The following is a 16,531-nucleotide window of genomic DNA, read 5'->3' on the forward strand; positions in this document are numbered from 1 at the left end:
TATATCTTTTTTTCGACAGTACTTCTTATGCTTGCATGCTATATTTTTAATATACATATATGTATATACCAAATATAGCCTTCGGCTTATTTTTGTAATTTGTAAAGAATACAATTATTTATTGCAATGAGATGAGCTTAAGGTTCTGTATATTAAATTGGTATATTATAAGAATTATAGCGTACTGTTTTGCTTTTATTTAACATAGGCAGCGACTAGCCCAGCTTTCTTTCTTGTTTATTAACAGTTTATTTAAACTATTTGCGTTTATTTTTTGTATTCAAATTTAGAATTAAAATATTTCGTTTTTTTTTTTTGTAAACCGTTGGAGTTCGTTTTCCCATTCAATTATCGCATAGAGGGTGACCTTAATCTGTAAGTAAGGTTTATGGTAGGGCTGTGTGTCATGGCTGCTGCTCGCCAACTGAAACTATTCGTTTAACGGTGCAAACGTGACGATAAACTAGACACAGAAAAGTTTGCCATAAACGCGGACTGCGCGAACTTGGCTTAATATACATATAAATTGCCATTGGCATTGTTGCAGTTATTGACTGTTGTTGTCACACATCACAGAGCGCAACACAGCCCAACATAGTGCGATGCGTTTTGCGGCGCCACCTGCGCTTGCTGCTGTTGCTGCTGTGACGTTGCTGCGGCAAGAATCGCAGTCATAGCCATGGCCATCAGCAGAGTTATTGGCCTCAAAAACTTGCAAATACGAAAACAAAAAGAAAAAAATGCGCTGCAAAAATAACTGAATAACTGGCAAGTGTTTGACGCGTGTTGCTGTTGTTGTTGCTGTTGTTGCTATTGTCGTTTTTGATGCGCGCAAAATGTTTTCAATGCAAGCTGCGACCCCTCGTTGCAGCAACAAGGCGACATCGACGGACCAGCCCATGATGCCAACCAGTCAGCCAGCCAGTCAGCCACCACTAGACACCAATCGAATCGATATTGGAGACGAGCTCAACAGCATGCCGCATGCTGGCTGCCGCATGCCGCACTGAGGCATGTTGTAGCTGTTGCCAGCTTTAGTTTTTGTCAATGTGTTTTTCTTTCACTCTTTTCAATTTCTGTCTCTGTTGCTGTAGCTGTAGCTGTAGCTGTAGCTATTGCTGTTTTTGCTTTTGTTCTTTTTTGCTCTCTTGTGTTCAAAATTCATTCGCCTGCTCACTTTGGTTTTGTTACTCGGTTAGCTTGGCTGGTCTGCTCTGATCTGCTCTGCTCTGGAGTTGGAGGTTGGCCTGGTCAAGCGGGCGCATCTGTTGCGGAGCTGGTTGGCTGGCTGGCCGTCTGCTGGCTTAGCTTCTTTTATACTCTCTCACACACAATTTTGGTGTCAATTGGTTTAAATGCGTCTCGGTGCATCGGCCTCAGACTTTTTGGCTGCCTGTGCAATGGCGCTATTTTTATCGGTGGTATTCAAACTCTTCTCCTCTTTTTGTTCGTTTTGTATCTCTATGTGTATCGCACGTATCTACAAAACTGTTTTTTGGGCATCGGTTGGGAGAAAAGCAGGCGTGTTATTGGCACGTTGAGCTGACATCTGACCTCGGTTATTGCCTCTACTTGTATAGTATGTATATAAAAAAGTTAATTGCTTTCGAACGTGCCAGAAATACTTTGGCCTAAGTTTAAATATTTTAACCAGGCAAAAAAAAGGCAAAAGCGAAATTAACAAAAAATACCAGGAGAGATAAAGCGAGAAGAACTCTCTCTGCCAGAATTTGCAATATGTGACTCGGTTTAATTATAGCAGACTGCCAAGAATTTATTTATTTGTATTCACATTAAGTAGTTTGGTTTGGTGGCGAATGAGCAACACCTGAAACAAAAGCAAGTCAGGGAAGTCGACTCGTATACACATATATATTAATAGTTTGTAGCGGGAAAAACGAACGTTAAGGATGCTAAGGACACCCCAGGGTGTTTGTCGTGCTCGATTGAATCAGTGCCAATAATTTGGCAATTCCTATTCAGCGCGGCAGCATGATCTCACCAGGATTGGCAATCGTTGAAGCAGTGTCGAAGCCTGGCCAACATCATGGACAGTGTCCTTTCACGAAAGGGTTGGCATGGTTTACGAGGCAAGGTTTGTTGGGGAGGAGAACAGCAGAGGAAGTGAAGGCGAGGCTCTGCTCGAACGTAACTTTTGTGATGATTTTTACTGCCGCAGCTGCTGTTGCCTGTTGGCGAAGCAAGCTTTATTTCTCATTTCTCTTTGTTGTCAAATTCACCCGAAATGTTGCTCATAAAAACTTTTTAATATGGTCGTACGAATAAAATAGTAAAATAGTAAAAAATCCTGCACAGACGACAGACGAAGTCCACCAATTAGATACATTCTAAATGTATATTCCAATAGACTTCGCTTCGGGAGTCTTTTTAAAAGGGTTCAAAATGACATCGATTACGCTGCGAGACTATGCGACTTTTTGAGGCGTTCCACCAGCAAATGACCAACCAGGGACTTGGTTATATAAATGTGTACACTATACAAAAAAAAAATATCTTTAATGTCTGAGGAAGAGTTGGGTGGGGGATTGTTGTCCTGCCAACTTGCTCCCATTCCAAGTCATCGCAATGCTCTTTGAATATTTATTCGTTTACGCTGTTTGCTGTCATATTTGGATGCTGTTACTTGTGGTATTTAGGACTGGCTCACCTCAACCTGCCAACCGAGTCGAGCACGTGTTTGTGGCCACATTAATTATTCATTTCGGACCCTGTCGGACTGTTTTCGCCATGCCAACTGTGGCACATTTAGATTGCGGGGTGGAAAATGTAATTATTGGTCAAAAGGGATATAATAAAGTGACAACAAAGTTGCTGCTCTAGTGTTTTGGGGCTATTAGTACTTGTTTTCGTCCACAAGGTCCTGTGGGGCCCAAGCTCCGACGATAGTACTTGGCATAGTTAAGACACAACAACAAAAAAGGTTTTCTTTTTTTAATTTAATGCTCTTAAGATAAGAGCGTGCAGTAATTTTAAAAAAATATGTAGCTAAATTCCAGACTTGGGCTCAAGGGAAAGTCGTCGTAAAACTATTCTATCTCGTGCTTAATTTAATGTCACTTTGCACAAAGCAAAAACAAATTACTCGGCAGCATTTCAGTAAATTGTGTGCGAAGTATCATGCCAATAAATTTGGAGTTCTTTTTAAAGAGAAGAGTTTCAAATTGAGCTCGAAATAAACAAGAGTTAAATTTGATATAAGATCAAATCTTTAATTGTATTCAAGACTACAATTTGCGTTTATCAAAAAAGATTTATTTTATTTATTGTGAAATTGGTCTACGCCTAATCTGAATATCCATCTGTCAGTAAATAAAGCGTCTTGTCAGCGATTATGACTGAATACAACCCCCAGGTGGCAAATTGAAGGCCAAGCTAATTGTTTTTATGCCATTCCGTTGGCACATAGTTGGTCTGACAAGCCAAATATATATAAATATATGAACTTCTACGTATGCGTATAAATCAAAAACACAAGTGGTCGTTGCCCAAAACAACAAATAAAAAAAAAGAGAAGCCGTAAAAGGGAGGCAAAGTATGTATGATACTATGCTATGTAGAGGTTTCGGTGCGTTCATATAAATTAAAATGTGCAACAGCAACAAACAAGCCAAAACAAGAGAAGCAACACTAGCAACAACAACAACAACAAAAGTGCATCAACAACCACACACAGCAATGGCAACAACATCGAAGATACGAGCATAAAATGATCAATTTGCTGTTTGTCAGCTGCCTGAGTTGGCTTGACATTGACTCACTTACCAAAATGTCAAAGTCTTGTTACGGGTGGGCTGGAGGTGTAGCATTCTGCTGGCAGCAGGTGGACTGAGTGGCGGTGAAGGCGGAGGCGGGGGAGGAGGGGCAGATAGTCACGTATTTCAAATCGCTTAAGTGTGCAAGTGTGCGAGTGTGTGTGTGTGTGCGCACACTTTGTCATCATCAGTGGCATCAGTGCGAACACACAGATTATTTATGCCAGCAGCATTAAAACTCACAAATAATAAAAACACATTTACGCAATAAGCGTGCCACACCACACACTCACACACGCTGGCACACACACATACACATACGGATGAGTGCAGCATTGGCATAAATTTTGTAGCATTTTCAACCAAAAGCGTAATTAATGGTCCAAAAACGACAACTGAAAGATAATCAAACAGTTTAACATCACAAACTGGATTTCTGGCGACTTTCGGGTATTCTACACGAGTGTTGAATGTGCATGCGTCGTGCCTAGATCTATCTGAATCGGTATCAGCAAGTAGTTAATTGTATTCGCAATAAGTATACGCATTAAGTATACGCACATTATGCGAGTATATTGCTTTTTTGAAGTGGCTATTTGCTGAGTAATTAGTCAAGTGGTGGAATAGATTGGTGATAATGTGGAAATGAGAAATATGAATTGCAAAATCTGAAAGTTTTTAAAAAATATTTTTTTATTCATTCTTCGCTTTAAATAACAGCTCTATTTCAGCGAGCTAAATTAGTTTGAAATTTTTGTCTTGTTCTGCCTTTTTTAAACGTTTAAACTATTAATTAAAATACGTAACTCATTTATAATATCTTCTGTTTAATGCTGGACAGATATATATTATAATCATATTTGCATTTCTGTTAATTTCTAAATTTTTAGTACTATCATTTATAATATCTTCTGCTTAATTCTGGATAGTATATGAAGAAATATATTATAATAATTTTTGTATTTCCACTAAATTTCGAAGTTAAATTTTTCGTATAATTATTGCCAAATTGTCTACTTAAAAGGTACTTTAATAATCAACTTTTAGTAGCTAATGTAATGTGTACTACTAATGTCGAGCATGCTTGACTGTAGCTTTGCTGTTCAACGCGCATCTGCAGCCAATACTCGGATGCTGGCTAATTCACTGTCAGCTGCCAGCTCTGAAATAGCGGCAAGCTGTAGCCGCAGATTACGCAAGCAATTTTTAATGTGGGTCGCTGCTATGCCAGCGAATTATCCTGTCAGCGGAATAGCAAAAATGCGAATGCGAATAGAGAAATGAATACATAGAACACACTTTAGTTTGTACATCAACATACATACGTATGATACATACTGTGTCAATTTCGGCAATGACTTTTGAAACAATATGATGCCAGCTGGCAGCAACAATGTAGCTGCTGCTGCTGATGATGATGCTGATGATGGTGTTGGCAGCTGGGTGTGTCTGAGTGTGAGTGTGTAGAGTGTCGGCTGGCGGTGTCATTTTGCGGCTAAATACCGCAAATTGCGCTTCGTCGCGGCAATTACAAAAAGTACTAATCATGACGGCAGAGCGCGCTGCCTTCTCTCCTCTCTCCTCACTCCTCTCTTGCTAAGGAAAACCGCAGAGTGCACTGCGACAACGGTTGTTGTCTCACTTGGCCTGCTGCTGTTGCTGCTGCTCATTTTTGTTTGTTTCATGTTTCTCTAGTATACTATACAAACGTAACTTTACACTTAGGAATTGACCACCAACGAGACCAGCATCGATTTGACCAATTTGGATGAGAATACCTTATACCGCATTACGGTTGTGGCACGTGGAAAATTTGGCACATCGCTGCCAGCATCAATGCTGCTGCTCAACACATCGAGTGTTGCTAGCGAAAATGGTAAGACATTCAAGGCATTTTGGGGTCAACTCGATTGCTCCACTTGCACGAAGACTCACTACCTTTGTTTTTCCTTTTGTGTGTAGTGCAACATTCAAATGACACCTGGGGAGCACCGTCGCCGCCTCATTCGCTGACCGTGCTAACACACAGTGCCACCTGGATGCAGTTGACATGGCAGCCACCAGAGTATTCGCATCCACACGAGCGCATTACCTACAGGTGAGTCCAGGGCGGGGTGAATGAACCACAGTCTGGTGGTGTTATTATGTGTTGCTAAACCGCCAGCATTGTTCTTGCAGGGTCTATCACAAGATGATGAAAACTGACGGCTTCACCAAGATTGAAACAAAGCTGGCTTGGTTGCGACTCATCAATCTGAAGCCCAGTTCGCAGCATGTGCTCTATGTCGAGGCGGTGGGAGAACGTGCCTCCTCGTTGCCCTCAGAGACGCTAGTCGCATGGACGGATCCCGCTTTGCCTGCCTTTGTCGATGTAATTTGTTTGAGAATATATGTTATCTGCATGCACACTTCTGTACATATATACACAGAGATGGAGAGAATCGTTTAGTTTTCAAGAAAACATCTTGTGTCAAGATGAAAAGGTTTCAAGAGCAAAGCGTGAACACATATTTCTAAATCAAACCAGTCTAGCTATTTCAATCTGAAGCAACGATTTTTCATTTAACATTTCATTGAAGATAAAAAAATTCTGAAATCATGAAAGCAGGGAATACTAAATGAACTAAAGTGTTCTTGTATCGAGGTTGTTTAATGAAAAAGAAAGCATTTCATTATGTTTGACAAGTTATTTATTTTTCAATGATTTCTTTTTTTATATATTTCATTTGTTTCATTCAACTTGAATTGACTTTAAAAGTCTTAATATACGAAAGATTTTTAAGATACGTAAATTTGTTAAACTTTGATAAATAATTTAAAGTCAAAATAATTTCTAAAGTTTTAATGTGTTTTTTTTTTTTTTAAATTCATATGTTATGAATGTGAATTTATAGACAATATTGAAACCCTTTTTTCCCATATTCAGCATTTTTTTTTCATTTGACTTCCTTTGACAATAAAAGTTTTAACTGTAGAAAGTTTTGGCTAGATGTAAACTCTGATATTTAATCTGAAAATATTCCATTAAAAAAAATCGTATTTTATTTACGTGAATTTAAAGAAAAATTTAAAATATTTTTTAACTTTTGACTAAAGAAATGCTCACATTATTATTTAATGAATGTAAAATTCTTAAATTCAAAAGTCGCATGTATTTCACGCCCTGTGTATATATAAAATATTTGAGAAAAGTCAGTCATTCATACATGAATTCCCTTTTTTCCTGCAACAGCCACCGACTGTGCATCCGGCGGACAACATACCCGAAGGCGGCTCAATGACCATTCTCTGCTTGGCTCTGGGCAATCCAGCGCCAACCATTTCGCTGTACGTGGGCGGCCACCTGGTGCGTCAGGACACCTCGCGGCACATGGTGACGGTCATACACAATGTATCGGCAGACATGGAGCATGTCTCGTGTTACGCGGACAATGGCTACGGTGTGCCCATGCAGGCAACCAGACGCGTCAACATCTGCTGTAAGTTGCGAGATTTGCGGATGGATTAAATAGACTTTTCATTGATGTTTTGCGTGTGCTTCACAGATCCACCCAAGATACAAGCAGCCGGAATTACAGTTGCCTCGGTGGGCGATGAGGTCGAGCTGCGCTGCACTGTGGACTCGAAGCCAGCGCCCAAGACCATCTTCTGGCGCGATCATGATGGACGTGTCCCTGTGCCCCAAGGTGGCAACTATTATGTGTCCGTTGCTAATGTGTCGACGATTTATACGATGTCGTTGCGCATCAGCAAGCTGCAAGCCAACGATGTTGGCGATTACTTTTGCCATGCCGAGAATCCATTTGGTTCCTCCACGACGCCGGTCTCGGTGCGTATACGTAATACGCCGAGCCTGAATCGCAATGTGTCACAATGTTGCGCCGAGCAGAACGTTTCGATGGCATGTCGCGATGCCTGCACTTACTACGTGGACTTTGATGCGATTGCCAATCGCCCCGAATGCATTGTGGACTTTGATAAGTTGATGAAGTGCGCCGCCGATGGCTCCGACCATCGTTCCTGCTGTGCCGAGGAGCATGTGCCGCGCAAGTGCCTCAACTGGTGTCGCGGCGAAACGGTGCGTGCGAAGGAGATCTGCAGTCTGCAGTATTCGCGCACCATCATCGGCTGCTTTGAGAAGAATCGTGATCGATTGCCGGGTCCGCCGGAGAACATTGTGGTTAGCGTGATGTCCGATAATGAGGTGAACATTAAGTAAGTGATGAATCGAATTTCTTCATTTCGTTTGCAGCTATCAAATTTAATCTTTTAACTATGTGTCCGTTTCGGTTTGGTTCAGTTTTGGGATTTTTCTCTCTCGCTCGAATTGCCTTTGGGGCGGATGTGAAGTCATCCATTCCGAGCTACGCAAGCCAATACATTCATTATCCTCGCATCGTTCACACACACACATGTGTGATAGTGTGTGTGTATGTGTGTGTGCTGACTGCACTAATAGACCGCAAAATCCATTAAAGCTGAGATTTTTATCTCACTTTAATACACTTAGTCAACGTCAAAGGTTACGCACACACACACACACACACAAAGTCGCAGCAGGCGACTACGAAACGGACAACGGACATTGAACGAGGGGAGAGGAGGAGTTTGGGTAGTTTGGATGTGTAATGGATAGCCGAGAATAGTGGATAGTGGAAGTGGTGGGGATGGTACATTGAGCGTGGGTGGTTGCTAGGCTCCTAGCGTAAGTTTGTACAGCAAGCAGACTCCGGGAATCGACTCGGAATGCCAGTTCGCATTAAATTTATTAAAATTCCAGACAAGTTTTGCGCCTGCAACAATATTACCACTCATAATATGGCGCCATGCACACGGTCTGAAAACTATTTCATTACAGATGGGACGCACCAACAAAGAATCCAAATGCCGTCGACGGCTATAGAATATATTACCATGAGGCCGCCGTAGTGCCGCCAACGTCGTCGTCGCCCAGCGAATCTTCGATGGAGCCTGCGTCTACGTCGGATACCATGAATAATGCAACAAGTATGGGCAACGGCAACGGCAACGGCAACAACAATCAGATAATGTTGGCGGGTGTACTGGAGATAAAACGCATCGACGTAAAGGACACAACAATAAGCATTAATGGGCTTAAGAAAGACGTGCTGTATGAGCTTGTGGTTAAGGCTGGCAATTCATATGGTGCGTGAACTCTTCGCTTTTGATGGAGCATCAATAGCTTACCAGCTACAGTTGCTGTTGCTCCGTCTGTCTCTCTGTCTGTGTTTGTCTAGGCTTAATTTACAGACTTGTCTGTCGCTCCGCTTTGCTTTGCAGGTGCCAGCGTACTCACTGATCCGATTAGATTCACGCTGGGGGAGCAGCATGTGACCTCGGCAACCAGCAGTTACTCCAGCGCCGTTGGCACAATCAGTGGCATTGTGGCGAGCATTTTGGCCATACTCCTGGCAGCGGCAGCCATTGTGTTCTATCGTCGGCATCGTTCGCATCACGGCAAGGCGGGCAATGGCAATGTCGCATTCGAGAATCCCACATATACGCGGGGTCTGGAGCAGGTGCAGGTGTGTATTAATTATGGGGCAGCTTTAAGACTAGCACAGCATACTTATGTTATAACTGTCTGCTATGTCCCTTTCTCTTTCTCTGCGTCTCTTTTATTGCAGTTGCCAACTGTGACATCGGCCATCACAACACAACAGCACCAACAGCAGCCGCATAACAATGGCAGCAATCACACACAAGGCAGCAACAGCAACAGTCAGAGCCACAGTCATAGTCACAGCAGTCACAGTCACAATGGCAATGGCCATGGTGTTGCAGCCACAATGACGACATCCACGTCCACGGCGACAGCGACGCCCGATACGGGGACCACAGCGAATGGCAGTAGGCATCATCAGAGCAATGGCCATCGCAATGGCCTCTCAGATGCGGCGCATCATTTTCACAACCCGCTCAGCAACACGCAGTGCAATGAAGTAAATCCCTCAATTTATGAAGAGCTCAAGCTTGGCCAAGAAGGTGCTGGATTTAAGAAACTTGTGCCATAAACGAACCTTCGCCTCCTCCCCACTCCACTCCCCACTCTGAAAAGCGACATCAAAGTTTAGCTAGTACACATACCAGTACATATGTACATACACACACACACACACACACACACAGCACAGCAATACACATACATTGTGTACTGTATACAATCGCAAAATGTAGACATAGGCCGTGTAAACAGCGCGAAGCGCAACCATAAACACACCCAAACACACACACACACTCCCAAATACCCCTACACACACACACACACACAGTGACATCTTTAGAGGACATGCACTGCGAGAACACTTTGGGTAACATTGCGTAGAAAATGTTTGCTAATGATTTTTGGGTAGCGTAAAGTAATAAATTTGTAGTATGTAACTGTGATTCAACAAAAATTATGTAAAATAAATTTAATTGGTAACGAAACATTATCTAAGCTATAAAACGTATGCTAAATATGTATCTTTCTTTTCCCTCAGTGTAGCTCATGCTGTAAACAGCAGCGTATATTACCATATTGAAAGATATGCTCATATAAGTTACTTTGGGGGCGGGTCGACTCCGCCCAGGATTACGTTCTAAGCGGGTAAGATGTAAAGGGAGCGATGGGTTATTGAAGTTTACCAACGCTGTGCGCTGACTAGTGTCTAAGCAATATAGACTTACACATAAGTAGACAGAGAGATAGAGCGGGAGACACGACCCATTATTATATGTAGGCCAACAGCAGTGGCAAAGGGAAAACGAAAGAGGAAAGCGGCAAAGGGAAGCGGAAAGGCAGCTCTTATATCGCAGCACAATGAGCGAGAGAGCGCAATACTCTCTGTACACAGGGAACGTATGTAAATTCCGCTTTTTATTAGAATATCTGAGTAAGTTGCTCGACATGATAAGCCCTAATGCGTTATGATCTGATACTGATATGGATGACGCCTTCATACTCAGCCAGTCAGCCAGTTAGTGAGCCAGCCAGCCTTCCAGCCTTCTAGCCAGCCGACGAGGAGAGATTATTATAATTTAGTTATGCATAAGCGGCGACACTTTGACTTCTTTCTCTCGCTTAAGTGGGCGCATAGCATAAACAAACTGGATTCAACGAATATCCACAGACGACGAACGGTCTTCTTCTTCTTCATCTTCTCGACTTTATTCTCTGCTCATCAAATATGCTTGCCACTTTTGTTACTTTTTATAGTCGCCCTTAATATGCTAGTGAGCAGATGGAGCAGCCATTTTGCTCTGATTTCTTTACTTCCGTTTCCGTTTTCGTTACAATGTAGCTAGGCTGCCTCTCAACTGATGAACTGAATGCAAAGCAAAGCAAAGCAATGGCTTTGAATAAATGTTGTTTGAATTATGCAACACGTTTAAGTGCCAGTGAATGCATTCTTCATTTTCTCTATAACGAGAAACTGCCTTCTCTGCTCTCGTTTTGCCTGCCTATGCAAAATACTGTTTAAAGAAAAACATGTTTGTTTTCGGCCATACACGTGTTTACTGTGAGAGATATTGACACTGCAAAACAATTAAAGCGAGCGCCAAAACATTTGATGGCAATTGAGTGAGGCACTAGGCTTAATTTCGAAAAGCAATACAATAAATAAATTATTAGTTATTTTGCAGAAAGGTGCAAGCATGATGCATTTATTCTCTTTTATAAATAAAACAAGTATGAAGCTACTGTCGAATATACCAAATTAATGTACCTCAAAAATACTAGAACATACCAAAGACTATATTTGGTATATTGATATAGAAATAGAGTTAAAATATTCCATACCTAAGCAGCTAAGACACGTAGTAAGTATACAATATTTTTGAATAAAAAGTACACAAATTAAATATTATTTTTATAAATTTCGAAAGGTAAGAATATTATAGAAAGGATGTAAGAGAACATTTTAAAGCTTAACTAAAAAGCCTCAACTACGACCGAAAACAAATTGAATGTTATATTTTATTCACTTTGAATTAAGAGCATTTTGAGATTTCAATTCATTATTAGCACATCAAATGTTGGCCAATTGAGGTGCTTTAGTGTACTTTTTGCCGCCTTGGATCATTTAATTTGCATCATCACATTGCGTAATTTAAAACTCCATTGAAAAATTGCGCACAGATTTAAAAAAATAGTCCATCGATTGAGCTCTATGGGAATGAACAGAAAAACTTGCATAGCGTGTTATGTGATTTATGTGAAGCTACTCGCTGTATGATATTTATCGCTAAACTAATAACTCTTGGCATAATAAAACTGAAATGTAAAATATTGCATACGCCATGTTGTGCGAGATGAGGCTAGAAAAAGTTCATAGCAAAAACAAACAAATATCTGGAGTTCATATTAAAAATGGTTTTTTATTCTTTGTTTAATTATTTCCGGTGACCAAACAATTAACTCAAATGAACTGCAAATTGACGCCATAACAAAAATAAAACAATAAAATGTGTACTACAAAAAATGAAACACACACAAACACACACACACAATAGACACGCTGCGTGTCAAAGTACAATGGGTGAGTGAGAATAAGGTTGTTTCGGGGTTTGCTGTTATTATTAATTTTTAACTAAAGTCGCTGGCTTTGTTTGATAAGCGAACCTTCTGCACTTGCTTGACCCTGTTTTGTTTTGCTTTGCTTTGTTTTGTTTCGTTTCGTTGCGTCTTTGCCTTTAGATTTTCGTTTATTTCTTGTTGTTCATTATATTATTATTATTACTTTATGTGTTGCTTGGCGTACAAAATACACACATTTTGTTTTTTTTTATCAATTTTTCATCATGCGCATTAACACAAAAATCTTTTTACGATTTCCCGTTTCTTTTATGTCTTCTTGTTTCCCATTTCCTGGGTAAAAATTTCAACGCAACGCCAAACAACACCGCCGAATCGACTATCCACAATCCAAATTCCGCAGGCCTACGAATTTTAATTTTCGACAAGGGGACAGGCAATTTGTCGCCAATCCTTGTCCAGTGTGGTTGCCACAACAACAACCTCGCTGCTTGGCCCTCAGCCAATTGGAGCAGCAGTAGCAACAGCGGCAGCGGCAGCAACGGCGACGGCGACGGTGTCCAAGGGGGGCAGAGGCAGCACAAAGTCTGGGTCTAAGTAATGGCATTGCGTGAGTTTTCGGTATTAACGGACGCTGTGCTCAGCGCACATACATATCATCGTGTACTTCTTCGACTTCTTCTCCCTCTCATATATAAATAATTACTACAAGGGAATTGCTCTAAAGTTATAGCGAGTGTAAACTGACGTTTTGGCTTATTAACGCGAAACTCATAATAACACTTGGCCCTCATTAAAACAAACAAATAAACCAACACTCACACTCTGTACATAAGAACAATAAACAAACAGCACTTATAAATTCGCTCTACGAATATCAATAAATGTCTCTTACTGGCTACTAATTGAATTGTTTTCCACACATGCAGAGGACCAGCCACCATGTGCGTGCGTTAATAAGTATTATTTGCCATTATTAATGTAACGCCTTAATAAGGGTAAATAAATACGCTCGTAAAAATACATTTAATATTTATAATGGCAAAGGGCGGGTACTAAATTAGCTCAACGCATTATGCTGCGTGTTTCAACATACGATTTTATCGACATCTTATTACATAGCTTACAGATCGCTGAACTGGAAAATCTTGCATAAATGTTTAAAGTACAAGGATATCTATCTATTGAAATAGTTTAGCGCATCAATAAATTAGAAATATAACAAATTCTGAAATGCCGACGACCAATTTACTCTAACCAAATATTAAAGAAAATGTATTTTAATTTATGAAAATTGGTAATTATTACTTATATTATCTTATTAAGTAGCTTGCAGATTGCTGAACTGGAAAATCTTGCATAAATGTTTAAAGTATAAGGAGATCTATTGAAATAGCTAAGCTCATCTATAATACATAACTTTAATGTGCCGACGGCAAAGTACTCTAATCAATTGATAGTGAAATTTTAATGTTAATTGATGGAAATAAGTAATTATGACTTATGTATATTATTTATTTGATTGATTAGTTAACAGATTACTTAATAACCAATACATTTAATATTTATAATAGAAATGGGTACCAACTAATTTGGACCAATTCGGCGCTATTTGACATACAATTATATCGCTTGTCTTACTACTACTACCGAAAAGCTTTTTTTAAATATTAAAATAGCTAAGGCCATCATTATACACAACTTTAATATGCCGACGGGAAAATACTCTAGCCATTTTGTAGAGCAATTTTAATTCAACGGAATAAGTAATTATGATTGATATTACTTATTTGATTGATTAGTTTACATATTAGTTGACAACCAAATATTTGTAAAAAGGGAAATTTAAATCCTTGAATTTTCAAAGCCTACGTTAAGATGCCGACAGCAAATATCTTTCAAGAAATTTTTTTTAGAGTAATATTAATTTCAGGGTTCTTGCTGCTATCCCTTATTATTTACTCTGCACAGCCGCTTTACTCTTATATCAAGCAGTTTCATCTAAATATGTATTAAATTTATTGATTCAGCTCATCATCATCACGAGTAAATAATCTTATCTCGTCTGAAATAATCAGTTGCCGTGTACAACAGCTTCAACAGCGCGCACACAAAGATACATGTAACAACAACAACAACATCAACAGCAACAACAACAAAAACTGATGTATGCTACAATAAATACGTCTAAATGATGGAGGCGAACAAACCATTTTGCATTGTGAAACCCACACAAAAAAGAGAGATGACACCGACACATGCGAGTGCTTGTACTCGCACTCGCACTCGCATTCGCAACTCGTGCTCAGACACAAATTCAGTAAACAAAAATTCATGGAGCACATGGCGTATGAGTGCTGTCAGAAGCGAAACGCAACGGCAGGCTAGATAAAATGCGGAACAACAACAGAGTGAACGAAGTGAAGTAAACAAAACAGGCGAGCCGAGGCTAAAGAGACTTCATTATACTTTCTAATTTTTTGGGCGGCCATTTGCATGTGTGAGAGCAGGCAAACGAAACGAAAGGACTTTTGCCATCTTTTTTTTGCGATACACTCAGTGTGTGTGTGTGTGTGTGCGAAGAGATGGAACCACAACACATTGAGCAGGGCATTAACTATACAAGTGCTATGTTGTTTAATTGCAGAGAAATGTTAAATTTGCTTAAGCCGGTTAATGAGATATCACAACTGTTCCGTTGTCCCGTATCTTCTGTGTCATATGTCGTGTGTGTGTGTGTGTGATATTGTCTCGCTTTTGGAGATGAAACGCTTAAGTGTGCGACAGAGAGAAGCTTAACGCATTTTTGCGGACACACTGTGAAAAATATGACACCCTATTTCCGGTTTCCGTACACTGACAATAATGGCTGACAATATGGCGCAGCTTACGCTTAAAGTGATTGCCGCAACCGAGGCTGAAGCCGAGGCCGCCATTGCCATTGCCGCTGCCGCAGCTGTAGCTGTAGCAAAACGTAGCAACTGCCGCAAAAACTCCCCAAAGAGGCGGGTAGCGAAGGGCGAGCAGAGGAGGATTATAAGTCTGGATTTGGGTAATTTAAGAGGGTTTGTGATTATTTTTTTTGTTTGCGCTTTCCCTCCACTGTGTGTGTGCTGCACATGGCTGAAAATTAATTCTCATTAAATGAGCCGCACACGAAATTGTTTTAAAGTGATTATGGCCATGGGAAATTATGGGGCCAAATTGCCGGCAGGTCAGGGCAATGCCTAGTCACCGCCTCCAGGGACACTGATAACATGCTAATCCGTTAACTAAGCTCATAAGATGGGCGACAGGTGGAACGCGGGTGGCAGGAGGCGAACCACAGCACGCTAGAGCGAGCAGACAAACAACCAATAATCGTTCCTCTATATATCGTAGTCTATGTGAATATACTCGTATAACAATTTCAGTAATTAGGATTGCTATTGAAATATAATCCGCTTTTATTAAATCGAATCCAGGACACACAGAAACTGGAAAATGTATGGCATAGACAGGTACAGCTCTCTGTCGTTATGATGGATATTAATATTCACCGAATTCGCAAATAATTTAAATAAGTATTATTTAATAATGAATGAATTATAATGTACTCGTGCGATGCATATGAGACTCATCCGTGAAGTTTTCATTATTATGCAATAGCCATCATAAATGCCGGACGCACATAATTAGTGTTAATTACGGAGTTAATGCAGTCTCGGCCATTGTATTCACTCTCGCATTCGCACTCGCACTCGCTCTTGCACTTGCACTCGTAATTTAATATCACGGTGTTGTCTGCATGTTTGTCAACGTTTCCATTTGTATGCGTTTGCATTTTTTTCGCATTATTTAATTTTATAATTTATCGTAAATGCATTTATCATGCAAATATGTTTTAATTATGCCTTTAAGTGATTTACATTGTTATTTGCATAAGTGGCAAACAAATATAAAACACTGACTAATAACACTCAATACCTTTGACTCTATCTGCTCTACTTTAGCGAGTTATGCAATTGGCAGTTTATACTTTTTATATGTTACGTAACGGATTCCATCACTGCAAAACATGACTAAATAAATCTTTCAAAACCAAAATATGCTTATTTATTTGTAGAGTTATTTATGTTTTTATACCCGATACCATTATTGTGGAAAGGTATTAAAACTTTGTGCCTGCATGAAATATATGTAACAGGCCAATGAAGGCATCTTTGGTCGAATAAGTATA

The 16,531-nt window shown here is 40.2% G+C and overlaps 1 protein-coding gene across 2 annotated transcripts in view; it reads left to right on the plus strand.

Moving 5' to 3' along the window:
- LOC133839887 (Ig-like and fibronectin type-III domain-containing protein 2) overlaps positions 1-10,223 on the plus strand; it is a 51,796-nt gene extending 41,573 nt beyond the window's left edge. For both annotated transcript variants that reach the window (XM_062271515.1, XM_062271517.1), the window contains 8 exons: positions 5,499-5,649; positions 5,736-5,871; positions 5,952-6,144; positions 7,006-7,252; positions 7,319-7,988; positions 8,632-8,939; positions 9,075-9,319; positions 9,422-10,223. In XM_062271515.1, coding sequence (XP_062127499.1) covers positions 5,499-5,649; positions 5,736-5,871; positions 5,952-6,144; positions 7,006-7,252; positions 7,319-7,988; positions 8,632-8,939; positions 9,075-9,319; positions 9,422-9,808 — 2,337 coding nt within the window. In that variant the 3' untranslated portion in view covers positions 9,809-10,223. The remainder of the gene's footprint in view (positions 1-5,498; positions 5,650-5,735; positions 5,872-5,951; positions 6,145-7,005; positions 7,253-7,318; positions 7,989-8,631; positions 8,940-9,074; positions 9,320-9,421) is intronic.
- Positions 10,224-16,531: the final 6,308 nt, after the last annotated feature.

This window comes from Drosophila sulfurigaster, chromosome 3, assembly GCF_023558435.1.
Source record: "Drosophila sulfurigaster albostrigata strain 15112-1811.04 chromosome 3, ASM2355843v2, whole genome shotgun sequence".
NCBI lineage: Eukaryota > Metazoa > Arthropoda > Insecta > Diptera > Drosophilidae > Drosophila > Drosophila sulfurigaster.